The 15,101-nt window shown below is 37.0% G+C and overlaps 1 protein-coding gene and 1 long non-coding RNA gene across 3 annotated transcripts in view; one reads left to right on the forward strand and one right to left on the reverse strand.

Annotated features, from left to right (window-relative positions):
- Positions 1 to 3,219: 3,219 nt before the first annotated feature.
- Positions 3,220 to 15,101, forward strand: part of LOC116716736 (endothelial PAS domain-containing protein 1-like) — a 47,833-nt gene continuing 35,951 nt past the window's right edge. The window contains exons 1-3 of one of the 2 annotated variants that reach the window (XM_032557558.1): positions 3,220 to 3,431; positions 8,407 to 8,552; positions 10,726 to 10,813. In XM_032557558.1, the coding sequence (XP_032413449.1) occupies positions 3,383 to 3,431; positions 8,407 to 8,552; positions 10,726 to 10,813 (283 nt within the window). In that variant the 5' untranslated portion in view covers positions 3,220 to 3,382. Of the gene's footprint in view, positions 3,432 to 7,846; positions 8,261 to 8,406; positions 8,553 to 10,725; positions 10,814 to 15,101 lie in introns of those variants that run through there. The other variant, XM_032557557.1, reaches the window with a different exon arrangement.
- Positions 4,418 to 8,034, reverse strand: LOC116716737 (uncharacterized). The gene is made up of 2 exons (XR_004338611.1): positions 7,883 to 8,034; positions 4,418 to 6,555 (listed from the first exon to the last, which is right to left on the reverse strand). It is a non-coding gene; the product is annotated as an uncharacterized LOC116716737 (long non-coding RNA).

Raw genomic sequence — 15,101 nt, forward strand, 5'->3', positions numbered from 1 at the left:
GGTGACTAAAAACAAACACAGGATCCACAACGGAGACGTCTACTTCCTGTTTGTGTCTGTATAATAATAAAGACTTCAAGCGTTATAGATGACATTCATTAGTCAACAAATTCCTTTAACGTGATGAGGAAAATGACATGTCATACGATAAAATACTTACAGTCTATTTTCAGCACTCGAATTCTGTCTTTTTCCTCGGTTTGTGAAACTTTGATCCCCCTGGGAACCTGGCAAACCGCCGCCGACACTGAAGGACTTCTTTCTCATGCCGAGTGACGCGTAGTGAGTTTGGAGCGAGATGTACAAATACATAAACCCAACACAGAAGCTTTTTTTTTACACTTTTAGCCTTAATTGAAATATTTATTTGTTTTAAAAACTTTTAGTTATGGTTTCATAAATTCCATACTGTTCAAGAATATGATGGCAAGAAAAACAAAGGATTTTTAAAATAATGTCAAAAGTTTTTTTATTATTATTATTTTTCGTGTTTTTCTGGACTGATCTCATTTTAACAAATTAAAAATGAAAGTTGTGTATGATCTTTGCTTTATTTGTATATGGAGTCTATGGTTCTATCCGTCTCCATGAATATCTCCATTTCTGTTTCGTAATTTTTAAAAGTCTGCTTCATTGTGCCAAAGTAAGTGCTTTAAATTTCCTATTTATTTATTGTTTTTTCTTGGGTTTTATTTTGAATATTTAAAAACATCTTCCATTTCCAGTGTGAAGTGTTCATTACTAAATTAATGTCTATTGGTCTTGAGAGGGTGACCTTATGACGTTATCAGTTTATTACTTGAAAATGGTCTCAATATAAAACTATTATCATTTATCACAATAAATAATTTATTGTCTATCAAAATTAGTTATTGTGACAGGCCTCTGGGTTATTTAGCTGAAGAAGAGAAACAGTGTCAGTTTGTATGGTCGACTTTTTGTCACTGTGTTGAAAAGATAAAAATTGTATCGGATATCGACCCAAATGTTCATAGCTGTGCATTCTTAATTGAAACAGCCAATTTGTAAGTTCTGTAATGTTGACCCTTAAAAATTTTGAAATTATAGAATAGAATAGAATTCAACTTTATTGTCATTGCACTGTCACAAGTACAAGCAACGAGATGTAGTTTGCATCTATCCAGAAGTGCTCTACAAGATATAAATATTTATTTACAGATGTACAAGACTATGTATGTATGGACTATAAGGGTGCTGAAAACAAATTCATGGATCAGTCATGTGAAGATCTATCCTATTATCCTATTATCTTCTGAGGCACGTCACTAGGTGGAGTGTTTCCCTGCAAAATGTTGACCTGTGAAGTGTCAGGCTGGATCCAACTGAAGTAGTTCCTAAATGACTCAACCTCAAAAACAAAAAAGTTGCTTGACACTAGGAGTACTAGGTTTTTGATTTCTCCCCAGACTTACTGAAACAGGGCCAAAAGACCCTGAGTCCAAACTGACGACTCTGATGGCTCAAATTAGCATTCTTCTTCAATTGTAAATGTGGCCGTTGACCGTCAGGCCAGAAGGTAGGAATGTGAATAATCCATGTTGGGGGTGGGTATCTATGATACCTACAACTAGTCAGTTTAGTTTTGAAGCATACATGAAGTGTTTTTGGAGAGATGTGACCTTTTGCAGCTGATCCATGATGTTGTGCTGCATTATCCAGGTCATTTTGCCAAATGTACATAGAGTTTGCAAAACATACAATCTGTTTCAAAAAATATGCAAAGGTTTTTCTAAAAGAAATTAGTAATGTTTCTCTTTGAAATAAAGCTAAGAGGGTATAAAATGACAGTTTAGAAATAAACTAACCAAATTAATTGTGTTGATCCACCTCAAAAAAATCATGCAAAAAGTGTAAGCAAAAGAAATCTGGGAGACTTTGCACATGCAAATTTGCATGCAGCCTTTTGTGCTGTGGAGGATAAATAGGTGACTGCTTCACCTATTTAGTTCACAAGAACTAATGGCATTTATTTCAGTCATAATCTTGCGGGGGGTGACCAAGGTTCCATCACTATGTGACAGCTGGTCAGCAAACCTGGCAAACATGGAAACATTTATCAGGCATGCATTGGGGTGCAGGAGAGACAGGTGGACTTCCTGGTTGAGCTTGCAAAAGAGTTCGGTAACTCTCATGTGAGTGAGAAGAAGGCACACAAGGAGAAACTGCTTCGGCAACAACCTTCCACACCCAGCTCAGGCAAAAGGGCGAAGTGTCAGGTCAACCATCGATGCAGGATGCGTGTCCTGAGGCCGAAACATCATCAGTGACCCCTCACACCCCCACCATGGACTGTTCTCCCTGCTGCCCTCTGGAAAGAGGTTCCGCAGCATCCGGTGCAGGTCCACCTGGTTCCGAAACAGCTTTTTCCCACTTGCCATCAGACTGCTGAACTCTTAACTGGACTGCACTCAAAAACTGGTCTCCACTTTATACCTTGCACATGTACAGAGCTAAATAACTTCTATTTTACTGTCAGTCCTGCACTTTATATTTTATATTTAGATTTATATTCATATTTTATACTGTATTTTATTTTACTCACAACATTGGAACCTCAAACATTGTCCTGAGCCGTATGCAACGAAATTTCGTTCTGTATACACCCTGTGCATTGAAAATGACAACAAAGTCAGTCTAAATCGAAGTCGAAGTCTAAGGAACAATTGTGCAACTGTGAGATGCGTTGAGGCCATTACCAGGGTACTTATAAGATAATGGCCTTATTTACAGAACAAAAGCACCTGCTAGATAAAATCCTTCAGGTCATTTGGCCTGTCTCTAGACTGAATAGGTATATGTCAAAATGGACTAACTCCAGCAGTAAAAGCATACTGACAACCAGAAATGATTTTCATGTTATCACCTGTAAGGTAACCTGGTGGATTGGCATGGTTCTATGGAAACCATGAGAGTCCGTATGACTGATGCTGCAGTGAACACTCTGAAGGCGACATTTTGTGTTGATGCCTGTTGAATTACATGGCCTTCTTTACACTGAATCTAGCCTGCAGCAGTGTTCAAACTGGAAATCCTCCAAACAGTGAGTTTATTTAGGCTCGATTTTTGCTAAATGGTGCTAACGAGTCAGAAGTCTGTAACCATCAACAGAAAGCAACTTTATGAATGATGCAGGCAGACATTAAAACTTTGAAGTGGACTGTCACAGACTAATAGTTTATTTTAACCTGCCTTCTTCCTGTGTGTGTGTTTGTGGCACAGGAGCAGCTCAGAGCGGCGTAAGGAGAAGTCACGTGATGCGGCACGCTGCAGGCGCAGCAAAGAGACAGAGGTGTTCTACGAGCTGGCCCACCAGCTGCCACTGCCTCACAGCGTCAGCTCCCACCTGGACAAGGCCTCCATCATGAGGCTGGCCATAAGCTTCCTGCGCACACGCAAGCTGCTCACCACAAGTACATTCACACAAACTACTGCTACATGCATTTATATATGCAAACAGGTGGAAGTTGCAGAAAGGGAAAAATGCAAATGGCGAGCACGCCCTGGCTACAGGCTTATTGTATGCAACTTATTGTCAACCCTCGTTGGAAGGCTCCTCCTGATCCTCCTCTATTTGTCTTTGTAAGATTAGAACCTAAGGAAATTCAACAAAAGCAGCAGACTTATTGTTCTTCTGCTTTTGGTGTCTCAGAACAAGATCTTAGGGAAAACAAATTAAACAACTTGCAACGTCATTGGTCGATGTCATTGGGTTTTTTTTTTTGTTTTTTTAAGGTTTGTTTTTCTCTAACTGTTACAAAAGCCTTTGTGAGCTCAGCTCAACAGTGGGAAGCTAGGCTTCAGTCTGCGACGCTCAAAGGAAATGAAAAGTTCAATTGTTTATTTAAAGTTAAATCTGCTGTTGGTTTCTTAAGGACTTTAGTTGGAAAGGTTTGAACAGATTGGGATAATTGTTATTCCTTCGTTTGGGTACAAGAAAGAGAAAAGAACAATTGAAAACTGAGTTTGGTACCATAATAAAAATTAAAAGTCTTTAGAATTAATCACTCTATGAAAAAAACGAATGTCATCATAAGTGAGCAAATTTACATGTTTCTTCTCTGAATTTATTAAACTTTTCTCTAAATTCAGTTACCTATATGTGAAGGGATTTTCCCCAATTTAGTATATGATTAAAAACTTACAAATATCTTCTTATAGAGTGAACATGAAAACAGAAACATGATTTAAAATCTAAATATTGCATCCTATGGACTCTTTCATATTTGAGTTCTGTAAAGGCAACAATGGAGAAGTTAGCCATTTTGTTTGAATAAAATAAAATTATATTCGAAGAACTAAATAAATACAGAACAAATTCAGTCATGTAGATTCAGAAATGAAAACACTTTAACATCAGTTTTTACTGCTTCTTCAAAAAATAATCATGCTTCTTGAATGTTTTTTTTCTCTTTGTCTTTATTATGTTTTAAAGTATTCTAGTTACAATTTAACAGAACATTAGCAAACCTAAAAACAAACAAGCAAACAATTAAAACATGAGGACGATGTTATGTTCAGGGTCATCCTTTAGTGAGGGGTGCTTATAAAGTATTAACTCAGAGAGCAGGATACACATTTTTTAGATTTTTTTATCTCCACTTTTTAATTATGCTCTGTTTCACAATGAAGCTCAATAAAATGCACTTAGATCTGCTATTGTATTGTGACACAACATGAAAAATAGTTCACACATTATGAATACGTTTACACTGCAATATCCCAGTTCAACTTTTTGATTTATTGATTAGGTGTTTTTTAATATTTGATATATACTGGATATATATTGGATATATACTTCCAAGTAAAATTAATTAAAACTCTTGAAATCATGTCTCACTGTTGAACAATTTCCACCAATAATACAACCTAAATACTCCATAGACAGTTATATTTAGAGTGATAAATGTTTTTTTTTTTTACATAATTCAGATGCCTTTTTATAGAGAAGTGGTTTCCTGCACTTAATGATGCCGATTTTGTGCAGCTCTAAACAATAACCAGCAGCTCAACAATTCACTCTTATAACAACATGTCAGCAAAACAGGAAATTGTTTTGATTTACACAAAAGCTTAATGTTATCTATGAATCTTTACCGCCATGTTTAATGTGCCATCATTCTGCTCCTATGTGCCTGTCCATGTTCTGTTTGTGTAATGAACTGCTTTGCATTGTGTGCAGAGGATAGAGGCAATGCTTCATTAACAAACAGCCATCGCTGCTTCCCATAATTTGATTTGTACACCTTCATCAATCAAGGAAATCATTTACAGTTCTGTAGTCGTAGATCTGCTAAAACGGAATTACATGACATCCAGAAGGAGTAAAGCACTTTGACATAGAAGTAATGGAGAAATTAGAGAAATTACATTTAATGGAAAGAAATGTTAAAATATTTTAACACCATTATAAATAGCAGACAGAATATATGGTAACTTTTTTGTGTTATTGTAGCTCAATTTTATTTTACTCCTCAACCCCTGACCTGAGCTTCATGGAGGCTCTGAATAATTACACAAATTTCATTTCTTGGTTTGCTATTTTTAATACAATTTTAAAACACTAAAAAAACCTTCCACATTAACGTAACGGGATATTTGCATGTAAAACTTTGAGGAAAGTGTTCATTTTCATACAATTTGTATTAACACTCAAAAAATAATAGAATCCAGAAATAACATAAAGAAACAGCCACAGCCACCTCATGTATAGCAACTTTTCTAAAATTTTTCTTAGGTTATGCTTTAGCTAATTGACGTTGTAGATTCTTAAAGGGCCTTTCTAAAGAGCTGGCACAATGACACAAATGTGACATAAATGTTTGTCCAAGTTGTCAAGATTAGGATTTGTGTCTAGAATTCTGATAAAATTTTTTAATTCAGTACAATTTGGAATAAGATTATAGCAAAAACTTTGTAAAAATGAAGTGCTGTGAATACTTTCCAGATGCAAAGCATCACAGCTGTAACCCTCCACTTGTGAAAGCAAATCTGTTGGGTTCAGCTTGGTACTCTGACAGTAATTCTGAGTGCTACACTGCCGACAGGACACAAATAAAAATAAATTAATAAAGAGATCTCGTACCTGCTTTTGAACCCTCTGCTGGCAACCAAACATCAGGGCGCCACGCAAAACTTGAAGTTTAAATTACAACGCAATCTAAGCATCTTAATTTGAATTTCCTGAAATTCAAGTTAAATCACTACATTGATTGCAGGAATTTTTGTAAAGGAGGAGAAGGAGGAGGTGCGGAGAGAGAGGTGAGAAGGAGGAAAGACGAGAAAGAGGAGGAGCGAAGGCGATGAGGGTAGGAAGAAGTGTGAGAAGGCAGGACAGAGCAGGGAGATCCATCCGATGCAGCTGCTGATAGCGCTATCGGGCCGCTCTGATTGCTGCTGATGAGGGCAGATACCGGAGTGGAAGCAGAGCTCTGCCCATCGTTCGGCTGCTGCTGGCGGTATCCCCGCTAGCCATAACAGCAGACCGCCGTGGCGCCAAACGAGCCGCGCGCGCTGCTACATCCGCGGCTGTCTGTGCTGCGTGTGCAGAGAAAACACCTGGTTACATAACATGAATGCGAGATGAAGCACTTTGATGAGGAGGAGCTTTTTGGCTGACCGGGCTTACACAGGGAACCTGTTTGAAATAAAGTCTTTAACATTTTTTACGTTTTAGTTGAAAGTTTTATCCAAATGAATAATAATAATAATAATAATAATAATAATAATAATAATAATAATAATTGCATAAAATAATATGTTTCTAAAGTAAATTTAACCACTTCTATTTACCGGTATATAAAAAATAAATCGGAATCTGTTTCAACAAATCAACACTATCAGTAGCTGTGTTTCCATTGACCATACAACTGCACAACATTTCACAAATAAATTTGCCTTATGGAAACACGGTACTTTTGAAAAAACTTGTCTAGAAAATGTTTTGGCGCTAGGATGAGGTGTTCACACGGGTCACATGAACAGCACCAGAGGTTGCCACGGTGCAAACCACGAAGAAGATGACAGGAAGTACCGTAGTTGGAGGATGACAGCGGCTTGTTTTATAATGACTTATTGCATAATCAAATGTAGTCATGGGAGCTTTTTATTGCGTTTCTTATTTAATGGAAACACCAAAATTGTGAAATTGTGCTTTTTTTTATATTTGTGGAATGTTGACAAAGTTTTGCACACATTTGTAATGTAAACACAGCTAGTGGTCAAACTTATTGCCTCTTTTCAGAAGCGAGCAAACCGGCCATGCTGTGTTTTTTTTCTACTTAACAGATTTGCTTTTTTCTTAATTTAATTGGACAGGATATACATCACATTATGTGCGCAAGCATTTTGAAATGATTTATCATTGCTTCATTTTTAAACCAGATAAAGATATACAAAAATATACTTTTATCAATTTTCTGTAATTTATTGCACTTCCCATCTTTTTAAGGATTTTTAGTATGTCTTTCTGTCTTTGGTGTGAAATCCAGAAATATGAGCCTGAGTCCCCTCAGCCCATACCAGAGAGCAGATGATGTTACCATGATGATTTTGACGGGAGTTAGCTACACACCCTCAACTTGGTCCTTTCATATTTTCTGTCATATTCTGCTTCGTGTTACACAATCTAAACACAATCTCCTTCCTATCAACGTACTCTGCACACGGCAGCAGCACAAACGTCATGAAAGAAGGAGGAATTATCCGTTCTGCAGCTGCGTGTCAGACTCTGCTCTGCAGCCCATTATTTTCAAACGAGGTCAGTTACGCAACCGAAAAACAGAGCAGAGAAAAAAGTGCAGCTCGGTCCAAATGACTGGTGATCACGGCTAAGTACAGTATGTAGGCCAAAGGTGGCACTTACTTTTTGGACCAGGATCCCAAAGAACTCTGCTGCAATTTTGGGGGCCCATGGGAAAAGCTCCAGGCTCCTGTGGGAGTTCTGCACGAACCGGGCCTGGATCCAAACTCAATCCCCAGGCCTCACCGGGAGCCTTGGGAACGGCTCCCCTCTTATCTCAGGGAAGCACAGAGGAGGAACTGCGAGCTTCCCACCCTCCACCCCACCAACTACTGGGCTTTGTTCAGCTTGAAGCTGCTGTCCAAGCACGCACACACACATGCACAGCTGTGCTAGAAGTGCTTTTTTTTATATTAATTATCTTTGGACGGAGACCTCAAGGACAGACCGGAGTCTCTCTGTGTAAATGTTTGGACACTGTGCTGCGCTGTGTATTTGAAAGTAATTGCTTAATATGTTATCTTTTCAAGTCTGGACGATCTCTATTTGGTTGCAAAAGGGGAAACAAGCCTATTGCTGAGATTTACGCTGATGCCAGTTCTAACATCAGCAACCAGTGACAGAAACAATCTCTTCTCCGCTCCCAGGCCACAGCCGCTGTGACGCCGAGGAGGACAGGCTCATGGACAATCTGTACCTGAAGTCTCTGGAGGGCTTCGTCACAGTGGTAACGTCAGATGGCGACATGATCTTCCTGTCCGAGAACATCAACAAATTCATGGGCCTCACGCAGGTACACAAGTTCTGTGAGAGAACGGCATTTTGCTGAATCAGACTGAAACAGAAAATGAAGCATTATTAGAAGAAAGAGATACAAATACTAATGTCCCACTCACAATTTATTTATTTTTGTTTCCAATTTGACTAAATTAGGGTTAAGCATTTGCAAAAACAAGCGTTCCATTCTATAAACACTAAAGTTAAGTTTCTGTGGAACAGTCCTGCTTTGTTGCTTTCATAAAAGGTTATTTTTATTTTTTCTTTATTTTAATTAAGAAAGCTGCTATTAAGCTTTATCACTTGCTTCTAAAGCCATGTCTGATTGAGCAGATACATCTACAGTCTCTAATTAACTCCCTTCGAAATCCTGCTGACCACATTTCAATATGAGGCAGTTAGCTTAAATGGTTATGCTAACATTAGCATATTTGCTCTTGGTTTTGATTTGACTTGATCATTCTTCACTTCATTTCACTGTGGTTTAAGGTAATAACATGCAGCAAAAATGTGTAGAAAAGTATTTATTGTTATTATTGAACTTGCAAAATGCAGCTGCACAGATTACTAGCTAGCGTTGTAGCTGCAACTGGCATAAAATCAGTCTGTACAACTACATCGGGGATTAGTTTGTTTAGTCTGACTAATTATTTAAAATGCATTAAGAATAACAGTCAGAAAGTGTATCAATATGAATAATTAAGACAAAACTAAAAAGCAGAAAAACCTTTATTATATTTTTGCTTAAAATTTCTCCAATGACTGTATATATGTTTTTTTGCGGTTATGTATTACTATTATTTTAATAGAGAATATTAACTCAGGCAAACAGAAGACTTTCACGCAAGGTGTCGCATAAGCCCACTCCGTTTGTGTGAAGTACTTGTGAGGTCGGCTCTGTGTGTGCTATACACAGGACAGTTTCAGCTCTAAACATTTCTCTTCTTTTTTTGGCAAACACTTTAAAACTGAGTCATCCAAGAAAGGAAGTTCATTGTGTGACTGTTTTGGTGCAAACAAGCCAGGTATCTGGAGGTGACTTTTTTTTTTTTTTTGCTCCTCACTCTAATCATCACCCAGTTCTTCCAGTGTGTTTATTACAAAATAAATCACTACTGGTAGCTAATGAGAACAGCTGGTGACATTATTTATGTTGACCTAGAGTGCTTGTTAGCCCAGTGACAAGATGGCTTATAATAATGAATATCTGCGGACCACATCCAAATTTGTAAATTAGTGCAATGCCTCCATTCTTTCTTGCATGACTGCTGTTTAATTAGTGTGAGTTGCTAATAAAACAGCACTAAGTAAATAGTATTGTGAAAGTGTAGGCATGTTCATACTCATAGGTTCTTAGAGTCTTATCCTGACATAAAGTAAGTATTTTACCAAGAAGCTTTAATAGAGTTTTTTGTTTCTGTTCAATGGGATGTTTCAGTTAGCTAATTAAATAATATTCATGTTTTATGCTAATTAGCACCCTTCAAAGTTAGCCAACCTGTAGAAATATTTCACTTTCATTAAAATAACGATAGTCAAAAACTTATTTTAAAAAATTGCTAAAAGTGTATTCTAATAAACAAAGTCTTATATTCTAGAAAAATGAATATATTGGAGTATTAAATAGTTTAACTGTTTGCCTCATAAAACATGAGTTGAAGACATTATATTTTAACAGTCTTCAATATATTCATGTCTTACTCTAGCTGATGTTTTTGTGTGAGCAGATTAGATGAATTGCTATGCTAATGCTAGCATGTTTCCTTTATGTTTTGATCTGAATTTTGATAACAAATTGATAGCAAATCAAAATGGGGTTACATTAAATTGATTGTGGACAAAAGTTACAGGATGCTGTTCCCTTGCTTTTTCACCTATAGCATTAATTAGCCTAAATAATGATTTGTATATCCCATTTAGAAATCAACAGACTTCTTTATTAGACAACTTCACGTCTCACTTGTAAACCATTTTCACGGTCCTTATACTGAAGGCGTTTCCATATATTTATGTCTATATAACATGAATTACAAATCCTTTAAAAATCCTATAATCAGGAAAAAGACGCCGCTACATTTAAGCACCAAGTATTTTGTTCAAAACTGTTTGTGGACATTTATTGTGGATAGGAAGTAATGTTAGATTGTTGGCTTCTGATTCTGAAGAATCTTCATTCTGTTTTGTGTCAGGTGGAGCTCACAGGTCACAGCATCTTTGACTTTACCCACCCATGTGACCACGAGGAGATCAGAGAAAACCTTAGCCTGAAGTCAGCAGGTGAGCATTCAATCTTACTAACCCACATTACAACTGCAAGATATTTTTACATAAACAAATCTCACGCTCATTCTGCTTGATTTTAATCTAACAAAAACATCATATTTTTAATACAATTATTAAAGCTTTGTGTGAGCTCACCATCCGAGCATAAGTTATTCCACAGAAGCAGATTTGTATTTGGTTATTTGCAAGGCAAACTACATGAAGATATATTTTTGATTTGTAGTTTGAAACTAATGGAGATATCTTGGAGGCAAGATTAAACATCTAATTTTCAGTAAACGTCTTCTGTTCTTTTCTATTATACCTGTGTCTTAACATTACTTTTTATCATTTTGTTTTAAAGGCATAAAAAACACGATTCCATGGAAAGATATGCTTACCCATTACATATTACACATCTAACACTCTAACTTTAACACTCAAAACCACACATGCGTCACTCACATCAGCATGCTGGATGCTTGAAACTGAAAATGAAGGCGACTGCATGCCCTACTTTCTGGTTAACGTTTAAATTATTCTTCCACTTTGGGACACTGATAGAGCATTGAAGTTTCATTCTGAGACAGCCATTTTCCAGAAAATGAAGCTTCTTTTTTAATTCTAAAGTCAGTATAAAGACTTGGTAGTGAAGTGTTTGTAGATTGTGAATTCTACTCCGCAGGTCCCAGTACACATGCACTATTCCCAACGGGAACACATAAAGTGACACCCATACTTCCAAAACAAGGCAGGACTCAAAGTTTCTCAAAGTTCCCTTGTTTCACTCAGCTTTAGATCCACTTAACACATTTTTCAACACACCAGCATATACAGCAAGTTGGAAGAGTGTCACAGCAGCCGTGTTATTTGAATGAACCATTTTGATGGTGGAAATCTGTACAACCTCAACACAACTGAAAAGTTGTGTATATCTGTTGGGAATGGAAATACACATTTCTATAGATTGGGAAACCTGTGAATGACTGAATGAATGCAGAAGTCTGCTCTATTAGCTGGAAACTAGGACAGTATGAGCACACAGCAGGGTTAATGATTGAGCAGAAAATCACCAGATTTAGTTATGCTGCGCTGCTGAATTGGAACAAATGAGCCTTTGCTAACTGCAAGGATCACTGTTACATCTCAATAGCTGTACATCCCTTTTTGTGGGGCTTTCCTAACATGTGGAAGCTTTAAAAACAGATTTTAAGGGGAAACAAATTTTCTTTCTTATTCTGTAGTTATGATTGGTTAGTTCTCCTGCTTTGTAGCAGATCTACTAAGCCATACAAAAGCATAAATAATGTTAGTTGTCACAAGATGTGTTAGTATGAAGAACTGGTGGACCTTTAAATCAATATCTTGAAGAACGAGTTTTTTATGCCTTTAAAACAAAATGATAAAACATCCACCGTATTTAGCGGTGGATGCTGCATTTCTGATCAATGCTGGCTGGTTGAAGGAGCCAGCAGGAAAGTCCAGAGTGAGGTATGATCCTAAACTTCACAGTAGTCTTGAGCAATAATGGAGCCACAGTCATCCTTATCCTTTGAGCCCTCTAAGGGGAACTGATTGCAAATCTTGCCTTCCTAAGCAGTAAATAAAACCCATGTGTTCAGCCTTTCAGCCTTTTAATCTTCTCTCAAAGGCCCTTAACGCTTTCATTTCTATTCCACAAGAAGACACAAATTCACATAACGAACTGAGAGTGAGCTGCAAATTTCTAAAACTTTCCCATCACTGTTGACTCAAAAAGGAGCCTCAATAAATATAAATGTTATCGACCTGCCAAAAATATATGGCTCAAAAGACTCATAATATATTAAATAGACAAACCCAGAGTTTTATAGAAGGTTGTAAGCAAATAATACATAAAAGAATAAACTTGTAAATAGTTAAAAGGTGGACAATGTCAAGTCAGGCTTAGAAGGATTTCAACAACTCTGGCTGCGTTTTGGTAAGCTGATATAAAAACAATGTTCCATAACCTTCAATATACATATTGTGCAATTGAAAAATATTTACATCCATTGAGATTTTTCAGATAAAGTTACATTATAGCTACACATTTTAATGAGAATATCATGTAATGTCATGTAATACCATAGGGTGTGTCTTTGCTAACTCTTAACATCTGGAAACATTCTTATTCACAAAACAGCTTAAGCTCCTTTAGATTGGTTGGAGAGCATGCATTAGCATCCATGCTTTGATTCTCAGTTGGATTGAACTGGATTTGGACTATTCTAAGTCCAAATCCAGGACTTAGAATAGTCCTGGATTCAAGGTAATTGAATGTTGTAAACATTCAATTACCTTTTTGGTAACACTTTATTTGACTGGGTGTGCATAAGACTGACATGACATTGTCATAACATGACATAAATTTGTCATGAACATGAATGAGTCTTTATGAATGTTTATGACTGTTATCATAAAGTCTCATTCTGTAAATAACTTTTAATGCAAAGTTGCTTTAAAAATTGCATTAAAAGTCAATTAAAAGTGCAAACTTTGAATTATTTGGTAAATAATGACACTTTTAATGCAAAGTTTAAATTTTTTATTTTTTTTTACCCCTCCAGAGGGTCTTTTGTGGGCTCCAGTGTCCCTTACATGAAAGTAGGATGACAGGAAAGGGGGAAGGAGAGGGGGGAAGACATGCGGCAAATATCGTCGGGTCCAGGAGTCGAACCCGCGACGGCCGCGTCGAGGACTAAAGGCCCCAAACATGGGTGGCGCTAACCCCTATGCCACCACGGCACACCCCGCAAAGTTGGAATTTTTAATGGACTTTTAATGCAGCTTTGCATTAAAAGTGTCTTAATTTTCTGAGTGACACTTTATGACAACAGTCATAGATATTCATAAAGACTTCTTCATGTTCACGACAGATGTTATGTCATGTTTATGACAATGTCATGTCAGTCTTATGCACACCCAGTCAAATAAAGTGTTGCCCATTTTTTCTGTATGTTTATGACTATATGCATTTCCATAAAAATGTGCTCAAAACAAATGTTTTGGGTGCAAAATACAATTTTGTTCTGCTAATTGTTTATGTGAAAATGTGTGAAAACAAAACTTTCACATGTGACTATGTCATTAAAAATCATGGTGGCGACAGATGTAAACACCTATATGACATACATATTTCAACCACAGCCCTAGAGCTCATCAGCAGCCATCAGAGGAAACATTGGAGCGACGAGTCCCTTACACATAGGAACTGCTCCATAACTTATATACAAATGTGTTTTTTGGACTTTGTAATCGGGGGTTTTACAGAAGCGATGGATTCAACTCTTTGGAATGGCAAACTCAACTTTTGATGTCAATCAAAAGTTGAGTTGGACAACTCCTTGGACAATCCACAGCTATATTGTCCAAGGAGGTTTGTGCTTACAAATAAACTCATTGCAGCTGTAAGGACTGCAGGACTGCTCTTAAGTTGCTTTTTATATTAACAGCATTTTATTTTTACAATTTATAGCATTTTATTTTTTTATTTTTATTTTATCTACAACTACTACTCAGTGGTAGTTGTTATTGTGTCTTGTCTCTATGCTGTAACTGCGAAGTAATTTCCCTGCTGGGATGAATAAAGTACTTATATTCTATTCTATTCTATTCTATTCTATTCTAATCAAACTGGTGACTCATGTGATGCAAAACAGTGTTTCCATTGCAGTTTAGTAAAGCAAAAATTTAGACATGGCTGAAAAACCACCTCACCCTAACGTAAAAATATTTGATCAAAAAACGTGTTCCATTCAGCAAATTTATTTTTGTAATTTCAATTTGTGCAATTTCATGACCTGTGAACTTACTTCCATGGCTTGAGTCACTTGGAGCGTAAAACAGATTTTCTCCCAGCTCTGCCCTGTCTTTAGCTTCATTCATCTAACAATAAACTCTGACCTGCTAATATTCAAGCACAGCCTTGCTACAGCATGATGCTGCCCCCACCATGTTTCACCCTGGAGAAGGGATGTTCAGTCTTACACCACATATAACATTTTGGATGTTGACTAGAAAGATAAATTTTGGTCTCATGTGAGCAGAGCAGGCTCCTCCACATGTTTGATTTGTCCCCTATATGGCATGTAGCAAACTGCAAACTGGACTTTTCATCACTTTCTCTCAACAATGTTCTTCTTCTTGTCAATATTACATAAAAAATAAATTAGTGAAATGTTTGACAAACAGCTTCTTCCACCTGAGCTAAGGATCTTTGCAGTGTGAGTGAACAACAAACAAGGTTTGCTGTTGTGCCACACTGTTTCCTTTTCTTTGTGAG

This window comes from Xiphophorus hellerii, unplaced genomic scaffold (assembly GCF_003331165.1).
Source record: "Xiphophorus hellerii strain 12219 unplaced genomic scaffold, Xiphophorus_hellerii-4.1 PGA_scaffold_85__1_contigs__length_250000, whole genome shotgun sequence".
Taxonomy (NCBI): Eukaryota; Metazoa; Chordata; class Actinopteri; order Cyprinodontiformes; family Poeciliidae; genus Xiphophorus; species Xiphophorus hellerii.